Source organism: Mauremys mutica, chromosome 1 (assembly GCF_020497125.1).
Source record: "Mauremys mutica isolate MM-2020 ecotype Southern chromosome 1, ASM2049712v1, whole genome shotgun sequence".
NCBI lineage: Eukaryota > Metazoa > Chordata > Testudines > Geoemydidae > Mauremys > Mauremys mutica.
This window is the reverse complement of record NC_059072.1, coordinates 162,286,877-162,302,584: the sequence shown is the minus strand read 5'-3', so window position 1 is coordinate 162,302,584 and position 15,708 is coordinate 162,286,877. Positions and strand designations below refer to the sequence as shown.

At 43.3% G+C, this 15,708-nt stretch overlaps 1 protein-coding gene across 1 annotated transcript; it reads right to left on the bottom strand.

Moving 5' to 3' along the window:
* Window positions 1-11,826: 11,826 nt before the first annotated feature.
* GPR15 (G protein-coupled receptor 15) lies at window positions 11,827-12,924 on the bottom strand. The gene has a single exon (XM_044991865.1). It carries the CDS (start codon window positions 12,922-12,924, stop codon window positions 11,827-11,829), a length of 1,098 nt encoding a protein of 365 aa, XP_044847800.1.
* Window positions 12,925-15,708: the final 2,784 nt, after the last annotated feature.

The window sequence follows — 15,708 nt, the reverse complement described above, 5'->3', positions numbered from 1 at the left end:
TATCATGGGCTGCCTTACTGACCAATTCCTGTATTTGTTTTTTAAAGTAATGGTGGGAGGGAATATTAATAGACCCATTAAATCTCCCCTTTCCCCGATTGAGCATGCTCTTCTCAAGAGGAAAAGTTATAGTGCTGCAGGGCATGCCACGCCAGAGGTGGTTGCAGGACCGGTGCAAGGATGTTTCACACCCTAGGAGAAACTTCCACCTTGTGCCCTCCCCCGTCCCGAGCCCCCGCCCTGAGGTGCCCCCCAGCGGCAGCTCCCCCCTTCTGCCCTGAGGTGCCCCCCTGTGGCAGCTCCCTACCCCCCACCCTGAGGCAACCCCCCCCCACCCCAGCTCACCCCTGCCCCGCCTCCTCCCCGAGCATGCTGTCGCTGCTTCACTTCTCCTGCCTCCCAGGCTTTCAGAGTCAATCAGTTTAGGCGCCGCAAGCCTGGGAGGCGGGAGAAGTGAAGCAGTGATGGCGTGCTCAGGGAGGAGGCGGGGCACGGGTGAGCTAGGGCGGGGAGTTCCCCTGCGTGCCCCACCCCTTACTTGCTGCAGGCGGCCCTCCCTGCGCTCCCCTGCCCCAGCTTCCTCCGCCTAAATGCCGGCGGCGACCGCGGCTGCCAAAGATGCAGCCGCCACGGTTGCTGCCAAAGATAATGGCACCCCCCAAATCCTAGTGCCCTAGGCAACTGCCTAGGTCGCCTAAATGGTTGCACCGGTCCTGCTGGTTGCATTTCAGTGATAGGGGAAGTGATCCAGATTCTGACCGTTATGCATTTTGGGGATCTTTTTGAATTAAGGGCAATACCCAAATGTTAGAGTAAGGTTGTTGCTATATTTCCCCTCCTGCTGCAATCTGCAGCAAGAATCTCTGCTGGAATTTTCAGCCTAATGCTGAGTGTCCTGGTTCGTGGTTCCCTCAGATCCTGAAAATTGATTTCTCATAGATGTTTTCGATACTTTGAGTACAGTATCTGTGGTGTGATGTTCGAATGTGTTGGTGAGTCATTCCTTTACCACGGCAATATCTTAGTAGAGAGAAAAGAGACTATGAACCAAGCAACCACAAGTCACCAAAAAGAGAACAAATCAGGGACCCGATTCAGCACTTGTCAGAAGAGGCCAAAGCTCTCTGAGCGCTCCTCAGTGAGGATGAAAGGGACTTCCAAAGCAGGAAGGTACCAAGAGAGAACGTCAGTAACTTTCAGTCGTTACACGAGGTGTTGTGTGTGTTTCCCGTGCCCCTCTTTTATGTGAAGGCAGCATTCAGCTAGCTAACAACAGCCAAGTAAACTGTGGGAGCCAAATCCTCAGGTCTGGAGTGTAGGCTGGGATCCACATATTAAGGGGGCCCTCCTAATGTGGATTTCCCCTTGCTGGTGCTGAAGGCACCCCATGACACTATCTCACCTTCCTAGCAATCATCAGAAGGCACCTTACCCCCTTCTCATGAGTGCTGCATGCAGGAAGGGCTCTGCAAAAAACTGGAGACAGAGGGAGGAGCTGTCACGCTCCGTTCCCACTAATCCCATGGATGTGGGAGTCAATGCTCACTGAGCACCATGAAGTCCCCTGACTCCTGCCCTACAGTTGCCATTGCCAGCAAGGATCCTGATGCAGTGGAGCCAGGAGCAGTCAGCAGTCCATGTGAATGGCTCCTCTCTTTACAGATAAGGGGGGGGCATGCAGGTGTGCAAATTTCACGAGGCCCCAATTCCCTCCTCATTGAGAGGAATGGTTAGTAGGAAGCTCTGCATGGGGGCTCCATGGACTTTTCGATCTCTTCGTGCCTGACCTATAGGTTTCTCTACCAGAGGGTGAATGATCTGGGGCTTAGATTTTCAGTCCTTACTTCAGCCCAACTGCCATTAATCCTGTTAAAATTAATAGTATAAAACTTCCATTGATTTCAATGGGACCAGGATTTTGCCTGTTGACTTCAATTGGTGTTTGCCAAAGCAAAAACAGGGGTAAGGAGATGAGAGTGTCATTTATCATTCTTACTCTAATTATATGAGTATAGCAGCATGAGCAGCATGGTGGCTTTCTACAGCTTCTTTTGCATGCATCCAGGTATGCTAGAGGAGTCACGCAGGAACAAAATGGATATGGACTGCATAGTGACTCAGCAAATGAGGCAGCCACCCTGTGCTTGGTAATTACTCTCACAAAACTGGGCATTAGAAGCTATTTTATGGTGAGAGAAAGGTTTGTCTAGGACAGGGGTTGGCAACCTTTGAGAAGTGGTGTGCCAAGTCTTCATTAATTGAAGGTTTCATGTGCCAGCAAAAGGTTTCGCGTGCCAGACCAGCAGCGCGGGCGGCAGATGGAACCCCAGACCAGCAGTGGGCTGAGCCACTCATCCCGCTGCCAGTCTGGGGTTCCGTAATCCAGGCCAGCAGCGGGCTGAGCGGGGCTGGCGGCTGGGACCCTGGCTGGCAACAGCGTGCCACTAAAAATCAGCCCGCGTGCTGCCTTTTTCCCTGATCTAGGACACTGCTCATCCCGCACTGGTGTCAGAAAGATCCAGGCTAGGCCTGTCCATCTCTCTTCTTAGTGGCTGTGCCCTGTTACATTTCACACGCACACCCCCAGTGCCAGTTGAATTCACTGTTAGATGTTAGATGTTAATATTCTGAGTCTGTCTTTCAAAACCTGTTCCACTGTCTGCATGAAAAAGCTGCATCTCCAAAACTCCCTCCTTGTTTTGTTGGCTCGTTTACTTATTGAACGTTTTTGCTTCTCAGTTCTTCTGTCATGATGTTCCCTAGGGATACCAAATTATTTAGCTCTTAGATTCTAGAGGTAGTGAGAAGCAGTGTTGGCCAGTGGACTGGGAGTCCAGGAAATTTGGGTTTTGTTCTTGGCTTTGCCACTGGTTTGCTATGTGACCTTGGGCAAATCATTTCACCTCTCTGTGCCTTTGTTTCTCCCCTCTCCCTTTGTCTTTCTTTCTGTGAACTCTTTGGGGCAGGAACTGTATCTTATGCTGCATGTGTACAGTACCTAGCATAATGAGGCCATGCGCTAAGATGAACAATATTACGCACAAACAACTATGTTAACCATTATTCAGGTTTCAAAATCAAGCACTCAATCTAGGAAGTGCCAGAGTTAAGGTTACTTGTGCCAATTGCTGTGCTTGGCCAGTCAGTCCTCACCTCCACATCTGGGCTCATGGCCCAAGTCCCAGTCTCTCTATCTCCCCACACCAGTCCATTTCCTTGTGTAGCGAGCCCAAGTCTTCTCCATCCTCTCACCTTCTCATCCTATTTCAGTATTCCCCCGCCAAGCCAAGTGACACCCAATCCCCACCCCAGTTTCCCTCACTGGCTCCTAGTCTCCTTGCTCAACCAGTCCCAGTCTTCCCTCTCCCACAGCTCCAAGTCCCAAATAATAGTTTCTATCCGCTCCCACCCAGTCCCAATCTCACCAGACCCCTTATTCCAGTCTACTCCTTTCCCTTCCTCCTGGTCCAGCTTTTGTCCCCTCTGCATTCAGATAAGATGGGTTCCTGCTCCACACAGCCAAGCATGGGCGGGGGGGTCACTGGCAGCACAAGCTGCCTGCTCTCCAGTCCAGTGTCCACCCCAGTCCAGACCAGCCTTTACAAGGAAAGTCCCTCTGAGCCCTCCTGTAGCCCTGGGAGGCTTGTGGCTGTGTGGGGAAGGCACTTGCATAGTCCTGTCACATGTGGGAGCTGTGATGTGATGGAGGCTTTGGAGCTGGCTCAGGGAGGATGGAATCTTCAGAGATGTTGGCTGCTAAATTCTAGCAACTCTCTATTGTTATGTGCAAAATGTGATTTTTTTTTTCCAAAAAATTATTGCTGATCAAATTTGGGTGGATTTTTACAGGGATGGCAAAAGGCAAATCACTGACACAAAGGCCAACCCCTGGCCATATTTGAAGTCCCTGCCCCAAAGCATGGGGGTGCGAGAGCATCTCAAAGAAAAGGTTCTCAGAATTTTGTAACATGGACAAAACAATGTCTTTTTCCTTAGGCTCATTCTCAGAAATGGCTGCACCATTTTGGATGAAATTTTCTTTTTTAAAAAATATCAGTCTGAGGCAGACACCTGGCAGGGAAAATTTCAATCCCAGAGGTCAAAGTTTTGCAAAGGTTTAAGCAATTGAAAACAGGGTCTGATAATGGGAAGTGTCGAGCATGCTTAATGTGTCACCCTTAAGTGAGGTCTGTCCTTAATATCCCATTTTCTATAATTGGTTATAATTATGAAGAAAGGTTAGACAAATACGTTTATGCTAGGACTCTCAGTCCTCTGTGCTCTCGTCTCCAACCCTCTTTTTTCTCACACACATTATTTTTGTCCTTACTTCTACCTGCAAAGTTCTCAAACCATATTGCCCAGAGTACACATATATATTTTCCCCATTATTTGAGATTTTTTCTTTGTTTGTAAGGGTGTGGGTAGATGTTTGTGTGGTTCTGTCAGGGAGGGGTGGTGTGGGTGAGAGGAAGTAGGTATTGATGGATGAGCTTGTGGTTGTTGTGCAGCTGTTTAGTCAGTGCCGCCGGGGGCGGGGGCAGGGGAGAGAGATGTGTGTGAGAGGGTCAAGCAGGTGTGTATGCTAATATATAGGGCAAATGTGCATTGTGTGTATTTGTAGACAGTGTCCTCATTAGAAATATTGCTCTTGCTTTTCAAGACCCGCTTTCCAGACCAAATGATCTCGTTTGGGGGCAAACTCAAGGTTTGAATTGAGTTTGAAACCACTGACCGAGTTTCATTCTCTAACTCACAAATGTGCCACACAGGTTCACAGTTTGGTTTTCCTCTGCCTCAGATAGTGGGTAAAAGAAAGGCCATGCCTCATGTAATCTCAGATCTTATATTGTTAATATGAACGAACTAGCTACCAGGTTTCAAAGATTCAGCAACAAAAGAATTCCATTTTCAAATGTAGTGGTTGCTCAGCACTTTCTTAAAATCAGTCCTCTCTGAGGCCTTGGCTACACTGGTGGGGGGTCAAGAGTAGCGTAGCTGAAGTCAATGTATCTTAGATCGAACTAAAATTACTTCACGTCCTCGCGGCGCGCCGCAGCTCCCCCATCGACTTTGCTTCCGCCTTTCGCCGAGCTGGAGTTCAGCAGTCGACGGGACAGCGATCGGGGATTGATTTATCGCATCTACACTACATGCAATAAATCGATCCCCGATAGATTGATCGCTACCCGCCGATCCGGCATCACAAGTTGGGCACTTAGAAATTGAGACATCCCAAATCACTAGTCATTTTTGAAAATCTTAGCTTAGGACCCCACATATAAAAGCAGCAATTCTAGTTTTAAATGAGAGAAACGTTCTCCACTAGTTGTTGGCTTGCCTGTCACACAATCCCACATGCTTTAGGAAATGTGTTAACAATAAAAAATCTTGTCTAATAACTTGTACTATCAGGAGTAGTGATGGGAGCTGTTGATTCAGATTCTTCTCTGTAAGTCAGAGAGAAAGTTTTTGGAATTTGAAGAAGTTGAGGGTATAATTGTTCTGTGCTATTATGTTACTGTAGGGCCTACAATAAGCTGTGTGCTCTTTAAATATATAAGGAGGTGCAGTCACTGCCCCCAGAGCACTTGCAATTGAAGACAAGTGGCATATGAAAGGTGAGGGAGAAGGATAAAATCTACAGTCAATATTTTAAAAATAAATATCAGCTCTCCCCACTGGCTCTCTGCCTGGCCATTGCTAGCTGGCAGTTTCTTGTAGGCATCACAGGAGAAGTGGATCCTCTTTTAGGTAATTTCCTCTAGCAATCAATACTTCTTGAAGTTCTGGGTTTCTCACACCCCTTGCTTTTTTGTGCCCTTCTACAATCTTATTTCTTGTTCCTCTTTATTGTAAATCCCTACTCTATACCTGGGATTTTCAAAGGAGCCTGAGTTTGGTGCCCAGATCCCATTGACTTTCACTAGGAGTTGGACAGCTAATTCCCTTAGGGCTGTCTGAAAATTGAGGTGTGCATGCTGATCTGAGCATCTAGCACTGGATTATGGCTGTCCTGTTGAGGTGCCCACATTTGAAAATTGGACAGTTAGTTGCTGTTGAACCTTAAATGGCAATTATGATGCAGTAACTGGAGACTTGTATGGTAATGATTATATTATTACTGGGGATAATAAAGGATAGATCCTGGTTTTTTTTCAAGTTAGATTCCAGATAACATGGTAATTACTTTTGGATCCGCTGAGGGAAATTTCAAGAGTTAGCAGTTTTTAATTGCGTTTAATATGCATTGTGAATTTAGCCCTTTTTTTCTGTTCACAAACCAATCCCAGTTTCTTTGAATGGCTGTGTTACTCCTAGGTATTCAGTAAATAGTTTATGTGAATGAATTTCACATTGTAGGCAAGCTGTTTATTTGGACTATTTGCTCTGCGATATTTGCAATGTCACATGGAGTTGTTCCCTGCTGGATGACAGAAACATTTTGCATAGGAGAGTAACAAACTCATTTTCCTATAGGAATTTTTGGATGTGTAATAATTTGTGCTTAAATTCCTGATTAACTTTCAAGATTTGCAAACATTTCAATGGATATCTGCTGGGCTTCTGAATACTCATGAATAACACGATCCTACAAATTATTATTTATTATTTGTATTATGATGGAGCAGGGGTGGGCAAACTTTTTGGCCCACGGGCCACATCTGGCTATGGAAATTGTATGGTGGGCCATGAATGATCACAAAATTGGGGACTGGGGTGCGGGGGGGTGAGGGCTCCGGCTGGGGTGCGGGCTCTGGGGTAGGGCTGGGGATGAGGGATTGGGGTACAGGAGGGTGCTCTGGGCTAGGACCGAGGGGTTCAGATGGCGAGAGGGGGATCAGGGCTAGGGCAGGGGGTTGGGGCGCAGGAGGAGGTCATGGGTACAGGCTCCCAGCGGCGCTTGCCTCAAGCAGCTCCTAGAAGCAGTGGCATGTCTCTACTACAGCTCCTATGCAGAGGTGCGGCCAGGTGGCTCTACGCGCTACCCCGTCTTCAGGCGCTGTCCCTGCAGCTCCCATTGGCCATTGTTCCCAGCCAATGGGAGCTGCAGGGGTGGCGCTTGGGGGGGACAGCATGCGGAGCCCCTGGCTGCTCCTATGCATAGGAGCCTGAGGTGGGGGACATGCCGTTGCTTCCAGGAGCCGTGTAGAGCGAGGCAAGCCCCAGACCCTGCTCCCTGACTGGAGCGCTGGAGCAGGGCAAGCTCTGGACCCCACTCTCTGGTAGGAGCTTGAGGGCTGGATTAAAACTTCTGGAAGGCTGGATGCGGCTCCCAGGCCGCAGTTTTCCCACCCCTGTGATAGAGCCTACTGGTATGTCTACATTGCAATAAAAAAACTCATGGCTGCACAGACACACGGAGTGGCTTGCTGCCCAGTGAGTTTGTTACAGAGTGGGACTAGAAGCGTGGGGTGAGATCCTGACCCTATTAAAGCCAACAGAAGTTTTGCTGTAGACTTCAGTGGAGTCAGTATTTCACCTCCAGTCTCATGAGTGCCAGCCAGTATCTTAACCACCAGATCTTCCTTCCTTTACTCAAATAGTAGCAAACTAACTTCCCCACTTCTACTTCTGAAAACAATCTTCAATCACCATTCGTATTTTTCAACCAGTGCTATAATCGGCTGGAAACTTAATTACTATTCAGTTGCTGCATATTTTCCAAAATTAAGTTGCCCTAAAATGAAGCGGTAGTCGCACAAAATCTTTGGCCATGTAACTGAAAATACTTCCCATTTGTTTTGTTTAGTTTTAATTAAAAAGAAGAAAAAGTTAGGTTTAAAAAAAAATGCCCAGTCTTACCAGGTCCGCTTGCATGGTTTCCTTTTTCTTTATTTCAAAATTATACAAATGAAAAACAAACAATAAAAATTACTTTTAAAAGTTGTGGCTGGGGCTCACATCGCAATTACATCATTTCCAAACCACCCTGTAATCACTTCTCTCTCATAACAAAGATCAAATACATTACTCGTCATAGCTGGCTAAATGACATTTGAAATCACTATCATTTATACATCACTATAGGTTTACTTGGCTCTATGAAAACTAATAAGAAATCGACAGCTCCCTACCTACAGGTCCTTACACTCATGATTAGAAATAATGTGTAAGCAAAATTGCCATTGACATGACTTAAGGTAAATATTGTTTAAATGGAAAAAACATATAATCAACTTCACACACTGTCTGAGTGAAATAAGCATGCTCAAAATGTATTGTTATAACATGATGGCTTGTGCCCAATAAAAATACAAGTGTAAAGTGGCAAAGAATCTCTAGCTTGCTTCTTCCTTGCATATATAAACCTGCCCCTGGAAATTTCCACTACTTGCATCCGAAGAAGTGGGTATTCACCCACGAAAGCTCATGCTGCAAAACGTCTGTTAGTCTATAAGGTGCCACAGGATTCTTTGCTGCTTCTACAGAACCGGACTAACACGGCTACCCCTCTGATACTTGAAGTGTAAAGTGTTTTGTTTTGTTGGACTAGTTTTTTTTCCCTTTTCCCTTTTATATTCCTCTAAACTAAGCTTTCACTGTGGCTTTTGTGAAAGACCCTGCTCAACTTTTGTAATGTTTTGGGAGCTCATTCAGTTGTGTTAGAGACAAATGCTGCATTCACTGGGGAGACAGCCATGGTAAGATTTTGTAGGTAGACTTTTTTTAAAACTTTCAAGAGGAAAAAAAATAGTAACCTAAAGATTAAAACTATTAGAGTCGTTCTTAGTCTCATTTTATTCCAGAGAGATTGCTATGCTTCATGTAGGTAAAGAGGCTAAGGGAAATAATTGGTATTGTAGGGATCTGAGATGAAGAATTACCTGTATTGATTTTTTTAAGGCAATCCTCCTTTAAAACATCACCCACACTTCTTGTGGAATATAAATAATGAATAGACTTCCTGGTCTAGAGATTTCATCCCTCTTTTTTTAAATAACAAATTACATCATTTAATGAGTTGATAAAAGCAGGGGTATTGTTGAGAAATCTGGACTGGTCTGATGTTTTCATGTTTCTACATTTGTTCCTTGTCTTGGGAGGGTCATGCAGTGAGGTAGAAGGCTTGTTTAGATAAGAGATATGGTGCTCTCAAGGAATTTCTGATGTGCCAGGATTAGAATATGAAGGGAAGCTTTGCCTGATTTCAACCATTGTAGGTTTGAAAATAGAGAATAATAGGGTTCATACTCGTTCTGTGTGAGTCTGAAAAAGGGAGGAAGGGGGAAAAAATCAAATGCAAAGAATAGGATGCAAAATGAAGCAATTGTGGGGAGGGGAAGGACACAGAGAAAGGGAGAATGTATGTGGTAGGGAGGTCAGAAAGAGGGGAAGAAGAGAGAGACAAATTTTAATAGAAGTAGAAGTTAATTCAGTTGTTGATATTTTTCAAAGCTGTCTAGGGGTTTTAGCCACACATCCTTCTATTAAAATTAATAGAAGATATATGGCTTAATCCCCCAGGCAACTAGAGCACACTTTTGTACTGGCTTAATTTTTTGCATGCTTTTCCATCCCAGTACCTAGCATAAATTTCCCCTTTAGGGATGAGAAAACTATTTAAAAAAAAAAACCCAAAAAACTGAATGACTGCTACCGCATTAATTACAACCGCTTGCAGCATAGCAGAGGAATAGCATAGAAACTTTTGTTGTTTTTAAACATGTCATGTGCAGGGTGATTTCCTCTCGTAGCAGAGCTGCATCTCTTCACCTTAAATAGTTACAAATATCTGTAAGATCTCTTTACCTATATTGAAAATCATGAATTGCAACATGTTCATTTTAGCATATGGTGATGATTATCAAATGATTTCTGCCCTCTTAAACCCTATTGTGGGTTTTGCAATATCTAGTTTTGGATCTAGAAAGGCTAAATGCAAAAGAAAAAAAAAACAGGAATAAAGAAAGATAAAATTGTAAAAACTCAGGAAATTCAAAAAGGAAGTTTCTAATCTTTCAAATGGCAATCTCTAAACATTGCAAATCCTGGATGCTTTATGGTATAGATCTATTATTTTTATGACAAGCAATAGTAGATTAAGCTACATATTTAACAAGTAAAACAGGAGTATGGGACATGTTGCAACACAAGTGAGTTAACATTTCTGGTAGAACCTTAGTTCTCAGCGTTTTAACTGTATAAACCTAACATTGGGCTTGCTTTTAGGGGTGAGTATTTACATGACTGGGCTTTTAATATTGAAAAAGGGGGAGAAAATGAAAAAACATGAGTTGGCTTTACAGAATTTATAGTCCCAATCTGTGGAATTTACATGCTCCTCCAGTTTTGCCCATGGTGATAAAAACCATCCCATTTGCCGTCAGAGCTGGCACTATTTGGACAATTGGTGTGTTTGCTACAACATATCAAATGTACAGTTCTATGGCATAGGCATTTCTAAAAGATCACTGGTGGTTTAACCACCAGCAAAAATGAGAACCCTGCAACTGCTGCAAACCTGTTTTGTGTGAATATTCTCTCACCTTTTTAACAAACTAACACTTTCCCCGTTTTGTGTTCCCTTCTATGAACATTCATGTGACTGAATCTTGCTAGCATGAATGCTCACAGAAAACAAATTCCAAACTCAAGCATTCAAATACTTGGGGGGACACACATTTTAATTTTGCTTTCCACAAACATCTGCCCCAGAAACCTGACTGCAGCAGCTGCACTCCTTCGATGTGGGAACTGTAACAATACCAGGTGACTGAAATTATTAACTGCAGTAAGCAACACAAGCTGAATTTTGGATTTCGAACAATACAGCATTGACAACTCAAGCATTCAAAAATCATGAGTCAAGCCCCAAAATATCATGGTTGTCTTAACAATCAATATTTTATGAAAATAATAAATGTTGGGTTCTTTTTATTAGCTTTTTTAGCTTTTCTCTGCAACTGTGAGGGCTAGAAACTTATTTTAAATGAAATTTAGGATTCTCCCATAATTCCATGCTTCCAAAAGCTGAGGGTTTAAGAAAAACATCAAATATTGTGAGAATCATGATAAAACTGTGAGAGCTGACAACACTAGAATGAATAAACAAAATGCACAAAATCAAAAACCTCAACAAATTTTGAATAACAAATACATGTTGAGAAAATCATGACTGCTTGATGGATTTTCCACCAGCAAAAAAGAAGGTAAACTCAATAAACACATTATTCTTTCTGAATTATTTGCTTCACTCTAATGAGAACTTACCCATTTCCACTCACAGGCTTCCTGAGTGTGACAAGTTAGTTCTGAATCTGGTGAGTTGCTCTACAGTTTGTAGTTATTTGTGCAGAGCATTGGGATTTTGATTTTAAGCATTTGTGTGTATTTCTCTGTAGGCTAGTTTTAGATCTGCTCAATGTAATTACATAGTAATCTGCAGAACCCTGTAGTTACCCTATAGTTACAGTGTTATATTCCAATTATAACTATATAATTAAAAATAACAGGAGTACTTGTGGCACCTTAGAGACTAACAAATTTATTTCAGCATAAGCTTTCGTGAGCTACAGCCCACTTCATCAGATAATGTATCCGATGAAGTGGGGCTGTAGCCCACGAAAGCTTATGCTCAAATAAATTTGTTAGTCTCTAAGGTGCCACAAGTGCTCCTGTTCTTTTTATATAATTAAAGGAAATTAACATGATATTTTCCTCTGTAACTAGAAGTGCTACCATATTACACTCTCTAACTCATTCTCTCCCTTTCACTCTCACGCTCTTTTTCTTTTTTTGCCTTCATGTTTTTTTCTGTGGACCTTTCTTCCCCCATCATCTCTCCATTGGAAGAAATGTCTCCTTCCAAAGTCCCCGCTCCTCTCAGAATGACAGAGAGCGCCTCCGTTTCCTAATGGCATCCTCCCCATGAATAAAAGTGGACAAGGAGTAGCTGATGCTGCGAGTGTCCAAGGTGTCAGAACTGCTGCCAGTGCTCTGGCCCTTCACCCATGGACACAGGCGCTGCGAGATGTTCCTGCGGATATAGCCATCAAAGCAGTAGTAGATGAAAGGGTTGGCACAGCTGTTGGCAAATGCAAAGGGGCTGCTCACTTCCATGCCCACCTGGGCAAGGACGTAAGGAAGGCAGAAAGGTGGCTTCAGGTCCTGGAGCCCAGAGATGATAGCCAGAAGCTTGAAAACGTTGTAGGGAATCCAGGAGAAAACAAAGGCAGCCACTACAATGAAGACAATCTTGATAGATTTCCTCAGCTTTTTGTCATGTTTCCCAGATTTCTGGTAATGCATACAGAGCTTCTTGGTGATGGAGCAGTAGAAGGTCAAGATGCTCAGCAAGGGGAAAAAGAAGGCCAGAATTAACGTTACCAGTGACACAATCCGTTTAATGGGTGTGAGCTCCACATCTGTGCAGTAAGCCTGGCCGTTATATTGCCTGAGTTCTCTGGACAGAAGGGTGGGAAGCCCTAGGAGGCAGGAGAGAAGCCAGACACAGATGCAAAGTCCATTAGTGTAGAATCTTGTTCTGACTTTCCTGGCTACAGAGGGGTACATGATGGCCAGGTACCGGTCAGCACTCATGCAAGTGAGGAGGAAGATACTGCAATACATGTTGACTGAGATGATGTAGGAACTGCCCTTGCAGAGAAAGGAGCCTGACCTCCAGACCCCCTGCCAGATCTCCTTGTGTACCCAGAGTGGCAATGTGAGGAGGAAAACAAAGTCAGAGGCAGCTAAGTTGAGGATAAAGATGTCAATCAGCCTGCGGATTCCAAGTTTGAAGACCAGGGCTCCCATCAGGATGGAATTGCCGACGATTCCCACCAGGAACACAGTGGCATACAGAATAGGAAGGAAAATGCCCATATATGGCATGTCCAGAGCTTGGCAGTACTCTTCAGGATTCTCAGTGGGAAAGGAATATTCATAGCTATCATTATAGGGGAAAATTGTCTCAGACATCTTAACAAAAAAAATGATCAAACTCCGTTTCTGGATGAGCTGACACCACCCTTACTATTATCATCAGAGATAGCAGGGCTGATCTTTCTTCTTTTTTTCGAAAGATCTTAAGAAACGTCTTTTTAAAAAAACCACACCCCGACACACTTTGATATTCACAATTCTGCATCCCTCTCAGCCAATCATATAAAGACAAGCAAAAGGAGGGTCTGATTAGTCAAACCCACTCAAGTCAGATGTTCTGTAGGAGTTGATTGAGTTGAGTTGGATTTTTTTGTCTAAGTGATTTTTATCTGCATTTTGCATTTGACCATGATGGCTTTTAAGGTTGATTTTTTTTTAAGGTTTTGAACTGTTTGGGTAAGGTTTTTTTTCCTTCTTTCTCTTTAAGCAGGATATTATTATAGGTGAGAAGGTTTGAGGTGATGGAGAGAAACTAGGAAGTGGTTAATGCAGCATTATGTTATTTTTTTTCTCTCTCTCTTGACTAAATTGTTGTTAATCTGTTTATATATTTTTCTAAGACTTGGAGGTTTATACCTTGGCTTATTTTGTCAACTGATTTTCTGGTTACAGTGACTATAACCTATATAAATGTGACTAAGGAAAAGCAGTTTAAAATCCTGCCTTCTCCATTCTAACCTGTAGCAGCAAATCCTGCTATTCCAGTCCTTGGATCTGCACACAGAGGCTTGCCGATGCATATCAGCCTTGACTTGCAGCACTACCTACTATTCCATTTCTGGATTACTCTCTGTGTGGCTAAGAGTCAGAAAGGGTCCTTGTTTCCATTTTCTGCTGCAATTTCAAGTCTAAAATTGCTCTTCCTTCCCCATCGCCAGCTCTGCCTAACTACCTCACTCTTGACCTCCAAAATGCCTGTTTATTCCAGTCTTGCCTCCCCTTGGCACTACAAATTCCATGCAGTTCTGGTATGTAGCTCCTATGATATTCTCTCCTGCTGTTGTACTGAAAGCTTTGCTAATTCATTTAATCTCTGATCTGCAACATCTGCTGCTATTCCAATTCCAAGCTACCCCACGTACAGCCCTGTCAGCATTGCTTAGTCTGGATTTAAAAATCTCTGTTTTAAAGTCCTTGATTCCAGTACAGCTTTGCCAATGCCAATATTCCTAAACAGCAACACATCTGATTATTCTATAACTGGTCTTCACCCTTTCCAGCTAATAAATCTCAGTTCTGATTTCCAGCCGCTCTCCCCTGTCTTCTTCCAACATTCTCCTCCACTCAGCCCTGCAGCTTTAGATCTGCAAACTCCACAGCTTTTTCAGCCCTGCTCCACCACTCAACTCTGCCAATGCACCTCAGGCCTGATGAGCAGCATCCTCAAACCTGCAGCAGCCCCATGGATTCTGAAATCGTCTTTCAAGAGAAATGGGCTAAGCCTCATAGCTTAGAACATTTAAAATTATAGTGCACAAACTCCACAAAGTATAGTTACAGTGTAGTGCCTGTCCTTCCCAGGCACAAGGATAGACTAGATTTATGAATCATCAGCGATCCTGGGAACTTTCCCATTGGTCCACTGAATGAAAGATGTTGAGAACCAACTGGTTTGGTGTTTGGTGTTTTTTTGGATCTTCTGTGAAAAGATCCCTGTTATGAAGTGATCATAGAACAGAAAGGTCTGAGACCCCTTGGACTGAACAAGATAAAAGATCTTTCCCATCTCTTATTTCTGTGATTCTATGGCACAGTGATTAGAGATGACTGAAAAATAAGAATAATTTTCGCAAAACTTTGTCCCCATATTTCTTTTAAAAATGTTTACATTCAGAAGTTTTCGACCAGCTCTAATAGTGAGTTGAGAACTGGGTCAATTTCATTCATTTCTATTCAAAGGGACTTTTTCCTTCAAAAATCACTTGCAAAATTGTATACCCAGATGAGATAGTATGGGCATTCCTTTCCCTTCAGTCACTGTGTCAGGAAATATGCTAAATTAAAATTAGCTCCACAGTAATTCCAGCACACTAGCAAATACATATGTGCATTTAGAACTAGATTCAGGGGACGCTCATAAATGTATGCAGGGCTCTCTCCACATCTCTCATCATTAACCATTTAACAGCAGTTTCTCCTTAAGATTAACTTTTTCCACAATGCTCACAAGAAGTGAATCAGTCGTAAATATTTTAAAAGACCTTAACTGAGTCATCAAGATATGCATGAGCCCAAACTGAAAAACTACATAGTTGATAGTTTCACACTCCATCCCTTCCCTACGGTTTGTTAAGCTCATTTGTTTAGTTAAAAACTATAGTGTACGCTGTTTGCAACAGGGCTCATTTCTATTTGTTCTGTAGAGTATTTAGCATGCTTTCTGGGTGCTGTAGTGAGTTACCATATTACTAACAATTATTTTACAAATAATTCAGAACATTTACAAGTCCAATGTGAAGCATTATCATAAATAATTAAAAAGTGATCTATAATTGTCAAAAAGGCAGCAAAAAAGTATCTTGAATGTATTAGCCTTGCTTTTGTATTGTGTTGATTCAGTAAGGACTCTTATTCATGTAGGGCCAGATTTTCTGGCACCCACAGCTGCAACCAGGTTTTCAATAGAACTTAGTTCCCATTTATGCACCTAAATTACGACCAGACTTTTCAAATGTGCTCAGTACTTCTCAGCCACCATTGTGACCAGATCTGTGGCCAGATTTTCAAAACGCTCAGCTAAGATCGTTTGAAAATGCAGCCACGTGGGAGCTGAAGTCTTCTGAAATCTGGCCCTAAATTCAGTCATTTCTAAGCACTAGT

Bases quoted from the DNA above. Each gene is read 5' to 3' on its own strand.
- GPR15 (XM_044991865.1), bottom strand. From the start codon at position 12,924: ATGTCTGAGACAATTTTCCCCTATAATGATAGCTATGAATATTCCTTT.